This window comes from Pristis pectinata, chromosome 13 (genome assembly GCF_009764475.1).
Source record: "Pristis pectinata isolate sPriPec2 chromosome 13, sPriPec2.1.pri, whole genome shotgun sequence".
Classification (NCBI taxonomy): Eukaryota; Metazoa; Chordata; class Chondrichthyes; order Rhinopristiformes; family Pristidae; genus Pristis; species Pristis pectinata.
In genome coordinates, this window is record NC_067417.1 from 29339833 (window position 1) to 29359704 (window position 19872).

At 38.7% G+C, this 19872-nt stretch overlaps 1 protein-coding gene across 1 annotated transcript in view; it reads right to left on the bottom strand.

Moving 5' to 3' along the window:
* Nucleotides 1–669: 669 nt before the first annotated feature.
* Nucleotides 670–19872, bottom strand: part of LOC127577300 (neuropilin and tolloid-like protein 2) — a 40360-nt gene continuing 21157 nt past the window's right edge. Inside the window, exons 5-9 of the mRNA XM_052028393.1 lie at nt 18894–18938; nt 18656–18783; nt 13864–14092; nt 12650–12763; nt 670–1542 (exon numbers count right to left, since the gene is read on the bottom strand). Coding sequence (XP_051884353.1) covers nt 959–1542; nt 12650–12763; nt 13864–14092; nt 18656–18783; nt 18894–18938 — 1100 coding nt within the window. The 3' untranslated portion in view covers nt 670–958. The remainder of the gene's footprint in view (nt 1543–12649; nt 12764–13863; nt 14093–18655; nt 18784–18893; nt 18939–19872) is intronic.

Here is a 19872-nt window from a genome sequence, read left to right on the forward strand (position 1 = left end):
AATCTGAAGATTTTAGGGATTTGCAACCCAGAACATGAAGTTACTGTCCAAGTTTAAACTCAAAACCCAGTGAAGTGCACTACCCCCAAACAGTGATGGGACCTTCTCCCTCCCCCCTGCCTTGTTATCCACACAAACAACTGGGACTGTTGATCCATCATCTACTTTCACCACTTAGATTAATATTTCACCCTCTCTCCAGCCAACACTTGCCAACCACGCAGCTTTTAAAATCCTCTTTATCAAAATTAGGTCACTGAAGTGTTTTCATTTTGCAAAGAAAATGGATAATCATGTTGTCAATATGTAGTCAATCATGTCACAGAGAAATAACTTTACATTTCAACAAGCTTTTTTATTTGAATTGGCAATTACACAATTCTGTGAGTTCACTAATGATAACTTTATTCACATTGATTCAATGATCTAAATAACATGGTTGACTAACTTGTTAAAAAAACCTAGCCATAACAAATAGGTTATGTTGCCATTCAAAACCATAGACTAGCAGGATCAAAAATTTATTGTTTCCTTTTAAGTAAAAAAAAGGCTATTTTAAAGGAATTTTGATGTTAATGTGATGCTGTTTACATCTTTCCATACTTAAGTTGAAAAACTTCTCTCCAGTGAACTGGAGCAATTAATGGGCTGACAGCAGGAGATCAAAGAATTAAATCTTCAGCTTATTTACAGTAAGTAATTATAAACCAGCAATACAACATTAACAAGCTTCAGAACACAATTATAAGTTTGTTATTAAGAATTGTTGTTGACAGTTCAACTCACAGAAAGTCAATAAGAGTTAGACAAGGATAATCCCACTTCCACGTATTTTGTCAGTGGGCTGATACTTGGGGTATATTAAAATATGACATGAAATGTCAAAGTGACAGAGCAGCATTTTCAAGAGATAAACAGACCAAAAGAAACCGCTCAGTAACAGCATAACAGTTCCATTTTAAAAGTCAATGGACATTGAACGCTGAACAGTGTCATTTCTGCCACGTACGTAGATCTCAGAAGGAATCTCCTCCATCACTCTATCTTCTATGACTCGCTCTGGACTATCCTGTGAGTGTTTTAAAGTATAGCAGCTTTTCTTGAAGGTGCTGTTAAATGTTTTCATTGGCTGTGGCTGAGAGAAATCATTCCGAAATGGAAGATCCATTGTGCTTAAATTAGTCCTGCTTTGCTTCATGCTTGGTGGCTGTGAGCCACAGTGATGGTCGTGAATGCATCTGGAGGCACTAGAGGAGGAGCGCCTCAGTTTATGGTAGTTCTCAAAGTCCTCAGATAAATCAGCTAAATCTGCCGTTATTTCTTTGTCCCTCAGTGAAAAAAGTTCATAATGAGGAGGATCGAATACTTCTTGAAATCCTGATTTGTTCAGTGTTGCTTTGCGAGCTAAAACCTTTTTGCGTGGTTGTTTTACTTGGACCAGTACAGAAATGACAAGAAGAACCAGAACAATTCCTGATGAAATACCGATGACTGTCCCGTGAGTTTTGGTAATCTGGTGAAAGAGGCCAGGTGTTTTCTTTTCTGTAAAGTACAAGTATCCCAAGGTGAAAACATCAGCAACCTAGAAATATTCAAGCTTGTACCATATTAAAGAAAAATATTTCTTCTTGAACAAAACTAGACAACTGTTCTTGCCCTAACCACAGCTCAGCATATGACCCACATAATTGCTAGTAACAATGGTATCTTTTGACTGCAAAATGAATCTTGGCTTCCACTTTCACAGTTATTTTAAAATGAATCTCTTGTCAAAATCTCAAAGCTTCATATGAATTCTGATGCTTATAAACCAGACTGACCTCTCATAACCATTCTAGTTCGGTGTAATGTTCCAATTTTCTACAACGATATCACCTTTATTTTCTAATTTACTTAATTTACAATTCCAGAAGTGATATGAAAATACATGGATTTACATCGCTTTGAGGACATAAAGGTTTTTATTAAATAGGTGTGCTATTTCATATTGTTGATAAGGTTGCATGTAGAAGTGGGGGAGAAGGTTAGTGTAGAACATGGATCTCTTGAGTCAAATGGGAAGTTTCTGTACTGTAAATACAACGTAATACCATGAAACAGCATTTCCTTTTTGCATCTTTTCTATGCACCGAATGGTCCATTGCAAACATTTGGCTTTCTTTTGATCACCTAATCAATCTCACACTCTTTTTTAACCCAGGGTGGGTTAAATACTAGAGGACATAAATTTAAAGTGAGAGGTTGAAAGTTTAAAGGAGATTTACAAGGCTAATTTTTTACACAGACTGTGGTAAGTGCATGGAACGTGCTGCTGGGGAGGTGGTAGAAGTAGATATGATAGCAGCGGTTAAGAGGCATTTAGAAAGGCACATGGAGGGATACAGGCAATGTGCAAGCAGATGGGATTAGTTTAGATTGGCATCATGGTCAGCAAAGACATGGAGGGCCAAAGGGCCTGTTCCTGTGCTGGACTGTTCTTTGTTCTATGTAACCACTTTGTTTCTTTTTCAGCTCCAACACCATGAACTATAATAATAGCCTCCCATATCTTCACTGATATGTTCAATAACTGACCACTACTGTTTGCACTTTCCTTATTCAGGACAGGACAGCATAATAATGCAACATATAGCAGCAAGGCTGGTGGAGGAATAATAGACGTCATTCCCTAGAAATTCATCCCTGGCCAGTCTGCTAAATACAATTTATTGGTGTTAGTACAGTACCTCTGAAGTTTATGCCCTTGATTTCAAAGAAATGAATTTAGAAAGTAGAGTATGATGCACCAATACGACTTATAGCTTATTCAGTGCTACCGAGTATGGTTGCGTTGCTGGACACATACCCTTTACTCAAATGAGTCCAAGCCTTGGAGATTAATAGCATTGGAAAAGACAAAGATTGACATAACATCTAAGTATGGGGTTCATTTATTTGTTGTAAACCTTTAATTACATCAGCAATACTCAGTAAATTCCCCAAATTGAAGCTGCATTATGAAAACGCTCATGAAGCCTCCTTGTGCCATTTTACTGTGCCCCATTTCTATTTTATCTATGTCATTCTCAGCTCTTGGGTACAACAAAAGAAAGTGTCTTGGAAAAGAACAATGCAGAATATGCACTCTTCTCCTCAAAAAACTAACATTTCACTGCTCCAGCCTTGCAAAGTACTACTCCATTCCCAGCCTCTTTCTTCTCCAAAGTTGCTGAACATGCTGTTCACTGGCAAATTGATACGCATTTTTCCCTCGATATTTTAAGTTATTCTTTCCAATCCAGTTTTTGTCCCCATCTCATTACCAAGGTGGATCTGATCAACCATAGAACCATTGAACAATACAGCACAATACAGGCCCTTCGGCCCACCATGTTGTGCCGACCTTCAAACCACACCTAAGACTATCTAACCCCTTTCTCCCACATATCTCTCTATTTTAAATTCCTCCATATGCTTATCTAACAATCTCTTGAACTTGACCAACATTTCAGCCTCCACCACCACCCCAGGCAGTGCATTCCATGCACCAACCATCCTCTGGATGAAGAACCTCCCTCTGACATCCCCCTTGAACTTCCCACCCATTACCTTAAAGCCATGCCCTCTTGTATTGAGCATTGGTGCCCTGGGGAAGAGGCGCTGGCTGTCCACTCTATTCCTCTTAATATTTTGTATACCTCTATCATGTCTCCCCTCATCATCCTTCTCTCCAATGAGAACAGCCCTAGCTCCTTTAGTCTCCCCTCATAATCCATACTCTCTAATCCAGGCAGCATCCTGGTAAATCTCCTCTTCACCCTTTCCAACGCCTCCACATCCTTCCTATAATGAGGCGACCAGAACTGAACACAGTACTCTAAGTGTGGTCTAACCAGAGTTTTGTAAAGCTGCAACATTACTTTGCGGCTCTTAAACTCGATCCCACGATTTATGAAAGCTAACATCCCATAAGCTTTCTTAACTACCCTATCCACCTGTGAGGCAACTTTCAGTGATCTGTGGATATGGACCCCCAGATCCCTCTGCTCCTCAAAGTCACTAATATCATATAATGTGATTATGAAAAATGTCAGCTAACCATCCTTATCCTTCTTGACATCTGCAACCTTTAATGAAGTTGGCCATACTATCCTCTTCCAATGTCTCTGTGTATGGTCCACTGGGAGGAATTGCATTTATCTGTTTCTAATTGATAATTGGTTTATTATTGTCACATGTACCGAGATACAGTGAAAAACTTGCCATCCATGCAGATCATTTCAAAACTTAAGTACATCAGGGTAGGAGAGAGGGAAGAGCAATAACAAAATGCAGAATATTTTTATCTAATTAGTTGAAGCCAGAGAATCATCTTCAAAGGCCCCTCTTCTCCTGCTTATACTATTATCACTGAAGTTCTCTTCTTGACTCCCTCTTTTTATTCATCTCCATGCTGCCCTTCAGCAACAACATCTAAAAATCCAACATCAATGTTCACATGACCTCAACACTACTTCTTTTGACCCCTCCACTGTCCTTAAATTGTCAGTTTGTTTGACATCCACTGTTGGATGAGGAAAAAAATCCATAACTTAATATTGGGAAGAATAAAGCTACAGTCTTCAGTCCCCATTATAACCTATGTTCCCTTGTCACTAATTCCATCCCTCTCCCTGGCATCTGCAACTGAACTAGGCAATTTAGAAACTCAGAGTCATATTTAACTCAAGGCGGACTTTGGATTACATATCCACGTTTTTCGCCTCCGAAACGTTGCCTGAGAGACTGTCCCACAGCCTTCTGCTGCTGCAATTTTCATTCATTCATTTGTTATTTCTGGACTTGATTTCCCCAAGGCACACCTGCCTAGCTTCCTTTGCATTATTCTCAGTAAACTTCAAGCAATTCAAAACTCTACTGCACTATCGGGTCTATCCATCACCCTTCCACTCGCTGACCGACATTGGTTTCTGTTCAGCAAAGGCACTTTTATTAAAAATTTTTTAAAAATATCCACATGACCTTAGTCTGTTCCAGAGCTACAGCCCCCTGAGGTATCTCTCATGAACTTTATTGTTGCACCAATGGCCACCAGGTTGTCCCTGGGTAACAAATGGGTTCCATCTTCACAAATGCCCATAAGTCAATTTAGTCTGTATGTCAGTAAATACATAAAAATCACTCACCACAGTAACCATACCTACAATGTTGTAATGAATGATGTCAAAAGCACATAAGACTGATAAGAAAGAACAATTACTGAAAGTGGAAAGAGAGAGGAAACTAGTTCTGCTGTTTGTAGGAATGTATGTGTGAATGTCAGATTTTTGAATTTAATAATGTTATGGGAGTTAGTTTGTACGTAGGGATGTCCTACTTCTCACCAACTTCTATCAATGCACCATAGAAAGCATCCTATCTGGATGCATCACGGCTTGATACAGCAACTGCTCTGTCCAGGGCCGCAAGAAACTGCAGAGAGTTGTGGACGCAGCCCAGCACATCACAGAAACCAGCCTCCCCTCTTTGGACTCTGTCTTTACCTCTCGCTGCCTGGGCGAAGCAGCCAGCATAATCAGAGACCCCACCCACCCGGGTCATTCTCTCTTCTCTCCTCTCCCATCAGGCAGAAGATACAGGAGCCTGAGGGCAAATACCACCAGGCTTAAGGACAGCTTCTAACCCACTGTGATAAGACTATTGAATGGTTCCCTTATACGATGAGATGGACTCTGACCTCATGACCTACCTTGTTGTAACCTTGCACCTTATTGCACTGCACTTTCTCTGTAGCTGTGACACTTTACTCTGTACTGTTATTGTTTTTACCTGTACTACCTCAATGCACTCTGTACTAACTCAATGTAACTGCACTGTGTAATGAATTGACCTGTACGATCGGTATGCAAGACAAGTTTTTCACTGTACCTCTGTACAAGTGACAATAATAAACCAATCCCAATACCATAAGTCAGGCATTCATAACCCAGGAACAGCCTGTATACGTCAAGGCCTTAATTTCTGAAATATCTTACCAAAATCTTTTCAACTCTCTATCTTTTGTTCCACCTTTTATATTCTCCTCAAAACTTACTTCTTTTGTTTATCTGTCCTTATTTAAACATGCATATATCAGTATTAAACTTTCTTTAATAACATTCCTGTCGAAAGCCTTAAGGTAGTTTGCTATTAAGAGTGCTATATAAATGGAAATTGTTTATGTTTTTGCACCGTCACACACTTCATCCTTTAATGCACCAGCAGAAATACAGAGGTTTTTTATTGAATAGGTTTACTAGACTAATACATCGTATAGGTGGGTTGCCTTAGGAGAAAAGATTGGACCAGCTAGGCTTGAATTGACTGGAGCAACATACCAAACACTGGAGGAACTCAGTGGGTCAGGCAGGATCTATGGAGGGAAATGGACAGTCGACATTTCAGATTGAGACCCTTCATCTGGACTGATTTTCTTTACGAGGGTTTGAGGTGGGAGAAGGGGTCATCAGTAGGGGCTGGGGAATCCTTGCTAAAGAAGTAGGCACGGAGGCGGAAGCAACGGAAGAAGAGCTTGGCATCGTGGCGGGTGCAGAACTTGTTGATCCTGACCTCTGTGTCGAGGTTGGGTGGCGCAGCAGTAGAGCTGTTGCCTCACAGCTCCAGGGACCCAGGTTCAATCCTGACCTCTGGTGCTATCTGTGTCAAGTTTGGAAGCAGTCCAGATGAAGGGTCCCGACTCGAAATGTTGATTGACCATTTCCCATCATAGATGCTGCCTAAATCACTGAGTTCCTCCAATGTTTTGGGTGTTGCTCCAGATTCCAGCATCTGCAGTCTCTTGCGTTTCTTTAATTGGCTGGTGTTCAGAAAGCTGAGCGGGCACTTGATTTAAACAGATAAGATCCTGAGGGGTCTTATGAAAAGCAGAAAGGATATTTCTGCTTTTGGGAGAATCTAGAACTAAAAGTCACTGTTTAAAAGTGGGGGGTCAACCATTTCATAAAGAGTTAGATGAATACTTGATAAGGAAGGAAGTGAAAAGTTAGTATTGGTAGATGGAAATGTAGAATTGAGGTTATAATCAGATCAGCCACGATCTTATAAAATGTCAGACCAGGCTTACGGGACCAAGTGGCCTAGTCCTGCTTTTAATTCGTAAGTTCATAAACAATGTACTTCTCTGCCATAATCTTTTTACTTCTATTATATGAGAGAAAGTATGTACACCACCAATAGCCCAATAGCCACTTTAGGAAATGAAATATGTGGTGGACCTGTCCAAAAATATTTAAATTGTGAAAAGTGAAAGACTTGCATTGCAATGAATTCCCTACACAAGAGACCTGTGGATTTGCAGTTACTGAGTACATTCAAGATAGAGGTTGATAGATGATTTGGAGATTAAGGAAATCACTGAATATGGGGCTATTGCAGGAAGGTGGGCATGAACTTACTGAATAATAGAGCAGACAGGAGGTGTTGAACTATTACATATGTTCCATTTTCTGCATTCCCTAAATCAATTGAAGTGATAAGGTCCAGGCCCACAGATCTGCAGTGATAACTGCTGGGTACCTTTGACAAACCTGTATCAGACAATGACTGTATATAAATGGAGTGATGGTCTACTCTATTCATGAATGTTATTGGCTGGCATCCTGATTCCCTGAGGGAGAAAATTTGGATGAACTCAAGTGCACAGGAAATTGAAGCCCATTTAGTGAATAACATTTGACAGGATTAGAAGGCATGGGAGCTGTGAGAACCAGTCTACCCACCAAAGGTCTGAAAAATATAACAACTATCTCATTGCTCTGACTTACTTGCCTGGAGAATTTTCCAAAATTAAACCATAGCTAGAGCTTTTATTTGACCCTATAATTAAAATGAATAATAGAAAATAATAAAAGTAGACAATGTTGTCTTCACGGCAATTCTAGCCCAAGAAATGCAGCGCTCACCTGTTTTTGCCTTAGTTTACATTATTTGGATCAAAATCAGGCAACCCCTTTAAGAGGTTTGGCATCCACACGTCCAATTTTTCAACCTGCACTGACCCAGATAACGTTTAATATTCAAATTGCAAATGCTAAGAGTGTACCTCAGTTACTCAGCATGACTGTTACAGTTAAAAGTCTTTACAAATGTATGAATTTTACCATAAAGTGTGACAATCAAGTGGTGAAATTAAACATGGATTCACTTAATACACCAGGATAACTTCCACTTTTCCTAAATAGTTGATCTTTAGACAAAGAAAGGCTGTTTATTTTCTCACAATTCAACAAAGAATTCTAGGGGAAAATTACAAGTAGTTTTATTTTTATCATGCTTTTTAAAAAATGGTGTGTCTGTATACTTTATTGATGTGGAATGAACATTTATCAGCTTGGGTTTTATGAATCAGCAATAAAACCGTGATGTAGTCGAGTGTGCAGAATGACAGCAAACAATTACCATTCTTCAGAGAAAAATTGCATCCATTATTGGAAAAACCATCAAGTGCAATTTATCCTGATGCACTCACATCTGCACTGCTCCAGTTTATAAAGCGTTTTCAGAAAATCGAAGTAATGTGAAATAATGGAGTTGGCCAACCCTTAATAGTTGCTCCACTGTACATTTTCTAAGTTCTCTCAAAATAATCAGGCAATGCATTCTCAGCGAATAACTTACAGTGCTTTTAGCAAGTACACATTTAAATTGCTATGACTCACATGAAGGTCTAAGCCTTCCTTAATTATTTAATCAATCACAAGAACATAATGAAAGTACTGGGAATGATGGATAATTGAAGATTATAAATGCTTTATGACAATACCAGTATTTTTTTAAACTTGATATAATGTGGAATGATAATGACCAGGAAAACCAAATTACACTGTCTCACTTTGGTTATTGAGGAAAAATGTACCAAAATAGATCCACTGCATTTTGTTTTCTGTTTACTCATTCATCCATGCTAGATGTTTAAACCACAACCCATCAGAACTATACATTGTGACATTTTCATCAATATTTTCCTGGCTGGTAATTTCTGGCTGTTACACCTGAAAGCACTTGACCATATATTAAATTGGTCATGGTATAATGGATATCAGATAGCTACCTAATATTAAATGTTCCTTCAATGTACAGCTATGTTAAAGTGCTCTCTAATGTAGCTTTTACGGAAACAGAAGTCATTTAGAGTACATAGCATGGCACTTTTCCCTGAGGTAGAATATGAAATATTTACTTCACCAGTACTTCACTATTTAGACACATCATAGGTTAAGGGGAATAGGTGGTAAAAGCACTGTTTAAATATAATTAACAACATCTGAGTATCTTCAGGAGGTGAATGGAAAAAGCACAAATTTACAGCAATTAAAATAAAGTTAATGTACTGTATCTAGTTTTGGCATTTTTGTCAGAGGAAGAATGTTGACTGATTAGAGTGCAGACAATTTATATTCACCACAATGTTGCCTGGTAAGAAGAAATATAAGGAAAAATAAGAAAAATTAGGGCACATATGTTAGGGCAGAGGAACATAAAGAATATTTTGTTATTGCTAAAAGGTATAAACTGATTTGACAGAGTAGACAGAGATGATGTCCCAATGAATGAAAGATTGGATGAAGAGATATGGATATAGGAATGACTAAATGAATCTAATTTAGGATAGAGAGCAAAAGAAACCTTTTTATCCAAGGAAGTCTGATACTGTGAGAGGTACAAGTGGAGATAATTATTGAAGCAGAGACGATGCGAGCATGATTGAAGGAAAGGGATACAGGAACAATTGCAGTGGAAGCACTAGTGTGGAGTAAGGGAAGAATTGGAGAGATAAAATATTGAAGTATTTGTTACTTTCTTTCTTTCTTTATTTCCATCTTCCTTGTCTTCCGGTAACTCATCCAAGTTGTTCACCAGTAACTCATCCAAGTTATTGTCTTTGCAAAGAAGTGGAAGAAGAATTGGGACCTGTGAAGCCAGGCATTTACCCTGTTTATGGTGTCCAAGGAGGTACCTGGAGAGTGGGATGGAGTATTTGTGTCTGGAGCAGGTTCATGCAAGGGGCAACTCATTATCCTCCAGGTTCATTCACTGCTAGTGGCCAGTATTGATCCTGACTCCCGTGTTAGCAGGCAGCAAAGTCAGGGATACCTAAAATAAGTGTAAGCTTTTTACTAGCCTTACTGGTTCCTTTGGCCTTGTGTTTTTTTGGTTGCAGTTTTTAGAGACTAATCCAAAGGTCTGGATGCCAATGACCACTCTTGCTGCCACAGGACTCTCAAGTCTGCACAAATGGCCACTTCCCTGGCTAATTTCTAGGTAAAAGGTCCTGCCTGGTGACAAGTGAGTGCCCTGAGCTTGTAAGGCTAAGTCGTTACAAGTGAGCATATTTTGAAGGCACCACATTTGCCTGGTGCCCAGTTATTCTGAGGACGAGGATACTTTCCTTACCCTCTTCAGTAGAAGTGTGGCATTGAAAGCAGAAATAAAACCAGACCAACATTACAAAATTCTATTGCAGACAAAAGAATCAACCTCGTATGGCCCTTTCTCTACAAACTCTGCTGCATGGCCTGTGGGAATACACAGATTCCAGAGAGGGTTGCGGAATGAGTCAAATGAAATGAGAAACTTGAGGGTTGGCTTGGGTTTGTTGGGGTGGGTGGGGAAAGGCTGCCATTGACTGCTGGTGGTTGAGGTGCGGAAGAGGTTGTAAACAGGTTGTGGGGTGTATTTCATAGTGATGAATGCCTACTGAAGGGATGTTGGAGCTTGACTGGGTTTGGAGATAAGTGTTGGAGGTAAGTGAGGATTAGACTTGAGGGGGGTTGGAGTGTCCATGGGAGAACCACTGCAAAATGCAAGTTAATGTGAACCAATCCATAGCCTGGCTCCACACATTGGCATCTGCTCAGGCAGGTATCCTTTAAACTACCAGGAAATGGATCTCACTTGTCTCTGCAGAAGTGTGAACATCACAGAACAGCTAGGTGAGCATTGAATGCTTTGGATGTTACTACACTGGTCTGGGTGCCTCCATGCATTATGTCAGGTGAACTAGGGACCCAGATGGATAATTAGGGACTTTGCAATTCATGCATTAAATCTCCATTTTTTTAAATGTAACTTCTTTGCAGGTGTAAACAATACAGGCATGTATTAAAATGTCTAATATTCCAGCATCTTATACAATTGGCAATATGTTGATAAAGCTGTATATTAATTAAACCTATTTGTCAGGCTGGGCTGCCTATTTAAAATAATATATGTGATTCAATTCTACTATAGAGTTAGCTTAATCTTTCCTTGAAATTATACCATTAACTTCAAAATTGATGTGAGTTTATGTTGCTACAGCATGATTTCCAAATATACATGAACATTTTTGCTTAGCTCTTGATGCAGGCCTTTCAAAAGACACCTACAACATGCAGAAACAACATCTCAACAGGCCTTTAGGGATGGGGAGGACAATCTCTGCAGTTTTAAATGAAATCTCTATATCCAGTCTTTGACAGCAATTTACTGCATATTTAGTGTCCATTAGCATACAATAGTTAATTCAGTTAATAATTAGATCTCTAAACACAGAGCAGATTGGTTTTTGAAGTGAATGCTCTTGGCACAACCAGTATATGGATGATGGTCTAATACCTCCCCAAGGAGGCAGCAAAGTGTTTAATATTTGTTAGATGCACCGCTGCACAGCTGCACTGATATCAGTTGTAGTCAGTCTCTGTACTTTGGCAAGGACGATCTCTCAGTATTTAGTTGCTTTCTGTATATATTCCATCATAATGCTAAATATATTGTTTACTCACTGCTTCACTGACAAGATGCCTATGTTGCTACTTGTTCTTCTTACATGTTTATTTGGTGCACTGCATCAGAATCATATCACCCACTGAGTACTCTCATTTAGAATTAAGCTAACTGATATTTTGGGAACTGACATGGTGTTTAGCGTTCCAGGATTGTTTTTAGCAATCTCTACCTCCAGATAATGTAAATACTGGATGACAACAACATTGAGTTTACATTTTAATGAAACCCCCTCAAACCCACTCTCCTCCACCTCCATCCCTTGTGTACCTCCTCTGACCCCACAAGCTTTGCAATACTGATACAATAAGGAACACAATGTTCACTGTATAGTTAAACCAATGTTATCAATTGACCAACAATGATTAAGAACAGAGAAAAGCTAAATATCCTCTTTGTTATCCTGCATTAAAAATAAGTTTAGCAACAGCAGTTACCCCACTATCAGTTATCACAGAAGAAGAGCAACATAGCTTACAACGTACAAGAATGGATTATTATTCAATAAATCTTATATCACAGTCTAAGTAAGCCAAACATCATGCCCATTTTTACTCAGTGACACATTGCCATTTTGTAACTGTCAATTGAACTTTTCAGATTTTATTACACAATGAAATGAGCTATTAAATCAGATCTCCATATACTGGTTGTGGAAGTGTCAAAACTGGTTAAGATCTGTTAGGCATGGCAAACCAGCGCTTAATGGAATCTTTGAGTGAGATAAATATACTGATTTAACACATAAATACAATTGTCAGAGAAAAATGGCCTTTGTCAAGTCTGATGAAGTGAAGACATTTTTTTTCTCACAAATGCTCTTATAGTGTTAGGGAAACAACATTACCTTTGCAATGATTTTCATCCCATGGGTACACACAGTTCTGGACTCCATTACAAACCAAAGAATTGTTGATGCACATGTTGCTGTGGCAGAAGAATGTGTTGTCTTGGCAGGGAGCTGTGAAACAAAGGTTAGTGTCACTATAAATTATAGCACAGCAATTGTCTTTTAGAATCCTATACAAGAGATGTGGCATAGTATTATGTATGGCCATTTAACCATGAATAAGAAAACACAGTAAATGGGCACTTTGGAAAGGTCACGTCATTGTGAGTTCAGCTGTCTCAGTTAGGTAAATTGGTCATGGCTTCATTATTCACTTGTGAGGGAGATTCATTAACTGAATCTCCCTTACAAAATTAATACAGTTATATAACCTTGTTGGATTTATAGATTGTTAATTGGCATTGTTCAATCACTGGTTTTAGAAACTAGTTATACCACTTCAGTTAATAGCATTCTGAAATAGGGCTAATGAATCAGAAAATAACAAAACTATGATAGAGAGATGTCTCTTTGAAATGTTATATGATGCAGAACATTATGTACATTGAGATCCGATTTTTCATGGTGGTCTTTTCAGGGATTTATGTGGATCAATTGCTTTAATTTTGAATGCTTAGACAGCAAGTCAGTGCATGTGTCAAACTATCTGCAACTGTTGATTACTCTGCAGGTGCTAAGTTGACAGAGCTAAAAATACAAGTTTTATCCTCATGCATGTGGCAACTGCTATGAATAATTTATGACATTAGTGTCTAAAGATCTGTTTTAAAATACATGAGACATGAACATTACATGAAAGGCTTTATGGGGTCAGATGTGCTCTTTATTTTTAATGAAAAATCCCTATTGGAGTATGCATTTTTCTATGCTTAGTTTAAGTGTGGAAGAGATAAACTATTTGAGTGTTACAGAAAATATTTAAAAACATGGTTTAATAGGTATTATCCCATTCACTTGGCTGCTTCTGGTTTGAGAGGACTGAGGGAATCACACTGCTCCCAAACTTTTCTCACTTCACCCGTGGTCAATTCTTCAAGTGTTACACAGCATAATTTCCAAACCTGCATTTTTGATATTGGTATTAAAATTCTGCTGCCATATTACAATGTGTTTCATATTTTGTAAAAACACTACCACCTGAGACAATCTATTGTGTAATAATCTAGCAAGAAACTAAATCATGCCAACATTCGCTAGTTACATTTACTTACGATCCACAAATGAGGTAAATAACATTCGGAATCTGCTGCGCCTACTGCCCTCGTCAGCCCACATGCGAACCACGCCGACTCCAGTTTGTAGCATTACGTCATTAGCTACAGTGCTACAGAACTTTGCCTTTAAGTTTTCGATGGCACTGCTCCCATCATACACAGCGACAAAATTCCTCTTGCATTCATTGGAGTGATCCATTTGATAGTCAATAAAGCGTAAATAAATCTACCAACAGAAAGACGTTGAATTTCAGTGACAGTTTTTTCTCTTTACTGTTCTTTCAAGATTATTGTTGCATACCTTCACAGCTAAAGGAGGGTCAACAAACAGCAAGCCCTGTGTTCAAAACCATCAGAACCATATCTCAAAGAGGGTGATGATTTCACTTTTCCAACAGTTAACAATTAATAATATTTTTGATTTTGACTGAATTTTTAGAGTTATTTTAAATTTTGGATAGCAGGAGGTGAAATTCATGTGCATCAGTGTGGGCATATTAGGCCTGGAGATTCAGGATCAGGCTGGTATCTCTCAGATCAACCATGAAGCCTTCTTTATTCTGCGTCTGGAGAATAATCCCTCCTGCACTTGGAAATCATCAATTTCCCACATTAAACCAATTTATTCATCTTGGATGAAGTTTTGGAAGTGTTACACAGAAACGAACAGATACAAAGGTATCGTATATACTGAGCCTGAGCTTCATTAAATAGAAAATAAATCTCCTGTCAAGTGATAGACTTTCTTTAGATTGTAATATAATTACAGTTTGTGGCCTAGAAAATCTATTATAAAGTATAAAGATTTTGTGCACTACATACTGGATTTTTTCAAAAATCCTATCACTAAATGCAACCAGCTACTTCACGCATTGGTTGCACACATTGAGAAAATTGTTATGAGTCCTCTGTACATTTGATGTGTATGTGCCAGGAGCTTTCCTGGGAAACTCAGTGACAACAAACGGTCATAGAGTCATAGGGAAATAGAGCGTGGAAACAGGCCCTTCAGCCCATTGAATCTACACTCACTAGCAACCGTTCATTTACACTAATCCTACATTCAGCCCTTTTTCATTCTCCCCACATTGTCTTCATCTCCCCCCAGACTCTACCACTCACCGACACACTAGGGGCAATTTACAGTGGCCAATTAACCTACCAACCTGCATGTCTTTGTGGTATGGGAGGAAACCAAAGCACCAAAGGGAAATCCATGCAATCACAGGGAGAACATGCAAACTCCACACAGACAGCACCTGTGGTCAGGATTGAACTTGAGTCTCTGGTGCTATGAGGCAGCAGTTCTACTAGCTGAGCCACTGTGCTACTAAATTTTGTGTGCAATGACATTTTGGCACCACTTGTGCAAGATTCCTTCACACCAAAACACCTGAACTGGATGACTGAGGCCTGTTTTGACATTGGTTAAAAGGTTCAATTTTGCCTAGTCCATTGCTAAAGAGTCCAAGGTATCTTCCAGGTGAAGGCACCACCCCCCACCACCCACCCCCCCCCAACACACACACGCACGCACGCACGCACGCACACACACACACATACACACACATTTGCCAATATCATAAGGATTGCTGATCAACTCTTTAACCAAATCTGACCCCAGCTGGATTTGTCTGTCTGATAAGCCCCTTCTGCCTGACCTCCATCAATAATTGCCCACCTGACCAATTGTCTGTTCATCTGGACCTCAACCTCAACCTCAGTTCATCTCTCCAGTCTGCTCCGACATCCAACATGGGCACAAGTGTCTTAAACGCACAATCTGCAGCCAACTAACGTTCTTCACTGACTAACATATGGAAGTATGCAAGGCATTGTTCTCCGCCACTTCCGCCATCTCCAACGGGACCCAACCACCAAGCATATCTTCCCTCCCCCCACCCCTTTCTGCCTTTCTCAAGAACCGCTCTCTCTGTAACTACCTCATTCACTCCCCCCACCACTGATCCCTCTCCCACCCCGGGAACTTTCCACTGCCCCCACCATAGATGCAACACCTGCCCATACACCACCTCCATCACCTCCATCCTTTAGGTAATCCCCACCCCCCCTTCCCCACAAAACCCCTCACACCCCCCACCACGCTTCTTCTCTTCTTCCCTTTCCAAGCCTTTTTTTCTTCTCTCACCTTTTACCCATCCCCCGGTGGATCTGCTCTCCCATCCTCCCCCACACCTGCCTATCACTATCTCTTACCTGCATCTACCTATCACCACCTTGTGCCCACCCCACCTCCCCTCTTTTGTCCACCTATCACTGCTCTGCTTTTCCCTCCTATGTATTGGGCTTCCCCTTTTCCTATCTTCAGTCCTGAAGGAGGGTCCTGACCCAAAATGTTGACCGCCTGCTTTTCTCCACGGATGCTGCCTGGCCTGCTGAGTTCCTCCAGCATCATAGTGTTTTTCATTTATGCAAGGCATATTCTGCATCAGATGATATTCTAACTGACAGAAAACTTTAGGCCTCATCCACAACAGAATTTTGCTGCAAGGTGTCTCCCATTAAACTAGAGCAACTCCTCTCCTCCATCTCTCCACAGCATCACTTAAGACATTCCCTTAAGTGCCAATCTACTTTGTAGGCCAGCACCTCTGCACTATTTGTTGTGTGCCACAGAAATTGTTATTACAAGTCCAACAATGGTATATGGCAATATACCATGATAAAACAAAATTAATCGACATAGTTTATTTCATGCAGTTCTGCAATATTGAGGTAAGTGAGTTCTTTTAATATCATGGGTGTACAGTGTATACGCTAATATTAAAGGGAAAACATTAGCACACAAATCTATGATGCCATTGTGGTTAAATTCTTTACAGTTTCTTTGTGACAATGAACTAAAGAACAATTGAGCTATGAAAGATACCTACCCATTCAATGTAAATGGTGGACAACGTAATCATTAATACACAGTAATATTTCATTTTGATTCTTTATAAAGGACGATTGAACACAAATGTTAAATATATCTAGCATTTAATAACTTTTTATGTAAGATTACTGAACCATCTCAAATTTCAAACATTATATGTAATGGACACTATTACATGTATGTGATTGGCTTATATGTAGATATATTTTCTAGTGAAGCAGTACAATGAAAATGCAATGAAGCTGCCAGAAAACACATTTATATTCTGTTACATGCCTGCTGATTACAAAGTATAGATAGTTTAGTTGTATCTTAATTATTTTTTCCAGCATTAATTGAACATGTCTCTTAGTGTCAATCTCTGAGTCTTATCTAAGAAATATTGCAGTAATCAATGTTGACTTGAGGATAAACTTAATTGTTCAATACTAAGCATAAATGAAATAGCTTATGCTCTTGGGATCCCACTGCCACTGGGTAATAAATGGAATTTTATCTATCATGCATGATGGAGTGACTTGTTTATCATACTTCAAAACAGAACAGATTTTATTGTCAATGACAATTGAAGTATGAAAGTTACTATAATGCCCAAGGTATGATTAGTTGTTCAAACTATAAATGTTGGTACTAATTGTATTATTCTGCAGGATAAGACAGACATAATTGAAGAAAATTTCAAATGGCTGCCCAGCAAATAAGAAAATAGAATGGATTGAATATCATTTTTGAACAAAGTGGTAAAAGGTCAAATGACAGTTGACTTGCAAATTCCAATCTCCCTGCCTTCAGGGACAATTCCTATTAATTAGTATTGAATGAAAATAAATCACTTTTGGTAGAGGAAAAAATCTTTTCAAGTTTATGACCATTGCATACATGTATGGTTGCAAATGTATATCAGTCAGGTAGGAATTTTTCTCTCTCACATCATTATTCATTATGCTATTTATGTAACATCATTTTTCTGTCATAGGTTTTAGTCTGTAATGTGTTGGGACTGTCATTAGTACTCATTAAGCTGAGACTGTAGGTTATTTTAATATTAAATATTAGCCTATTACATCACATTTGATGACATTTCTTTATAATCAAAACTGTAAAATGCATAGCTATATTTTCAACTGTGAAATTAACTAACTTCCTCACACATTTTCACTAAATAAACACATCAGTCTGGAAAGTACAAGAGAAAATGCACTAATACTTCTAATATGGTATTATAACAAAAGAAAAAGATGTCATAATAGACTGGGCTTAATTTCAATTGATTCTGATGGAGAACAGCAGCACAATGCATGGATTGCTACAGTGCCACAGTGACAACACTCAATTGTAGAACAACCCAAAAAACTTCTGTTTGTTCTAAATTATCCATCAATTAATAGTTTAAACTGAAAGAAACATTGCCTTAAGAATGTAATTTTTCTATTAGTATATTATTATTTTAAGAAGTGTGCCTGTGAGAGAAAGCTACAAATTTTCTTTTATCTTTGATTTTTTTTTCTGGTATTAACAGAGGAAGTTTAATTGAATTTTCTTTATGCGTAAATTGTGAGCACAGTTTGAAATTATTGCCAAGAAAGATCAATGAGAGTAAGTTAAGTTTCCTTCCTATTGACTTTCAATCCTTTGAGATTTGAATTTATTTCAGAACATGAACAAATGTGGAGAAATCAGCAACTATTTCAGTATAATCTGTGCCTCTCCAAACTTGTATCAGGACCAACATTGAATCTTGGGAAGCCATTCATAAACAACGTTCTCTTCATTTTTGAACTAGCCTGGGCTACTATTGCTATGTTTTTTTGGTCTAAACATCTTGTTACAAATGTTCTATCATACAAGTTTCTCACTGAGTGTTGTCTTGTGTAAAGTAGAAATATAACATACTTTAGATTTTGCTGGGGCTCTTATTGTCCAAATGCAGTCGATGGCTTCTCCGGGTTTTATTTTCCCCTCTTTTTCCACTTGACTGGAGTATATAATCCCATCAGACCCTGATAATTGAAACTGGCAATCTAGAGAGACATAATAGTAAGAGTTGCTAGAAAAAGAAGGAAAATATTGAGATGTTATTCAATTAGGCTAATGTTAAAGGTTCATTTTGAACATGTAAGGGCTATCATACCTGGAATAGGATTCAGAATTCCACCAAGATAGATAAAGTCAGGATCTGCAAAAATAGGAACATTTGATTGTTTTGTCAACTTAAGTGACGTTAATTCAAACATTTGAATTTAAAATACTTTACTTTTTTCTTCTTTCAGTGTTAAAAACTACTTTATTAATAGCTACTTATGATAATAAGGAAAATAAAAGTAAAAGTGTTAAAATGTTAGAAGTAGTAACGTTAGAATCTTAAACATTAACTCCAAAAACTAAACTCTTCGTGTGTGTGGGGCAAACTCCCAAACTCCAAGTCCAGGAATGGTTCTTAAAGTTCAGTTCAGCAAGCCACAAGGTGAAATGTGAGCAAAGGCTTCTTCAACAACCACTGTTGACTGAAGACAAAACGTAGAGAGAAAATAGAGAGTAATTACGAAATCCAAATGGTCCACTTTGGAACCCAAACAACACCTCAGTGTTTACTCAGCAGTGACCACTCCACCGCATCTTTCTCACCCCGAAAGGATCTCGAATCGTGGCCGTCCACACAAATACCTGTTTCCCTCTACAGGTTAGTGACAAAGTGGACTCCACTGGATTCCTTCAAAAATCCATACGTGGATTGTAGTGACAGACACAGTTATTGTTTCTCATCCATCAATAGAGAAACTAGCAGGCTGGTGTCTCTTTCACTCTCTCTCTCTCCTCTGACTGACTGCTCCAAAAACGTCATTACGTCCTTTACCTTCTGTTGATGTAAGCACGCCACACACACACACACACACACACACACACACACACACACACACACACACACACACACACACACACACACACACACACACACACACACACACACACACACCACTATGCTCTATCTTAAAGGGACATTCACCAATAGTAACCTAGTCCATAACAGTATATATGCAGTTTAAATTTTATGTTTCTTGTCTTTCATCAGCTTCACTATTGTTTCAGTCACTCTTTTGTAGCTTTCTGTA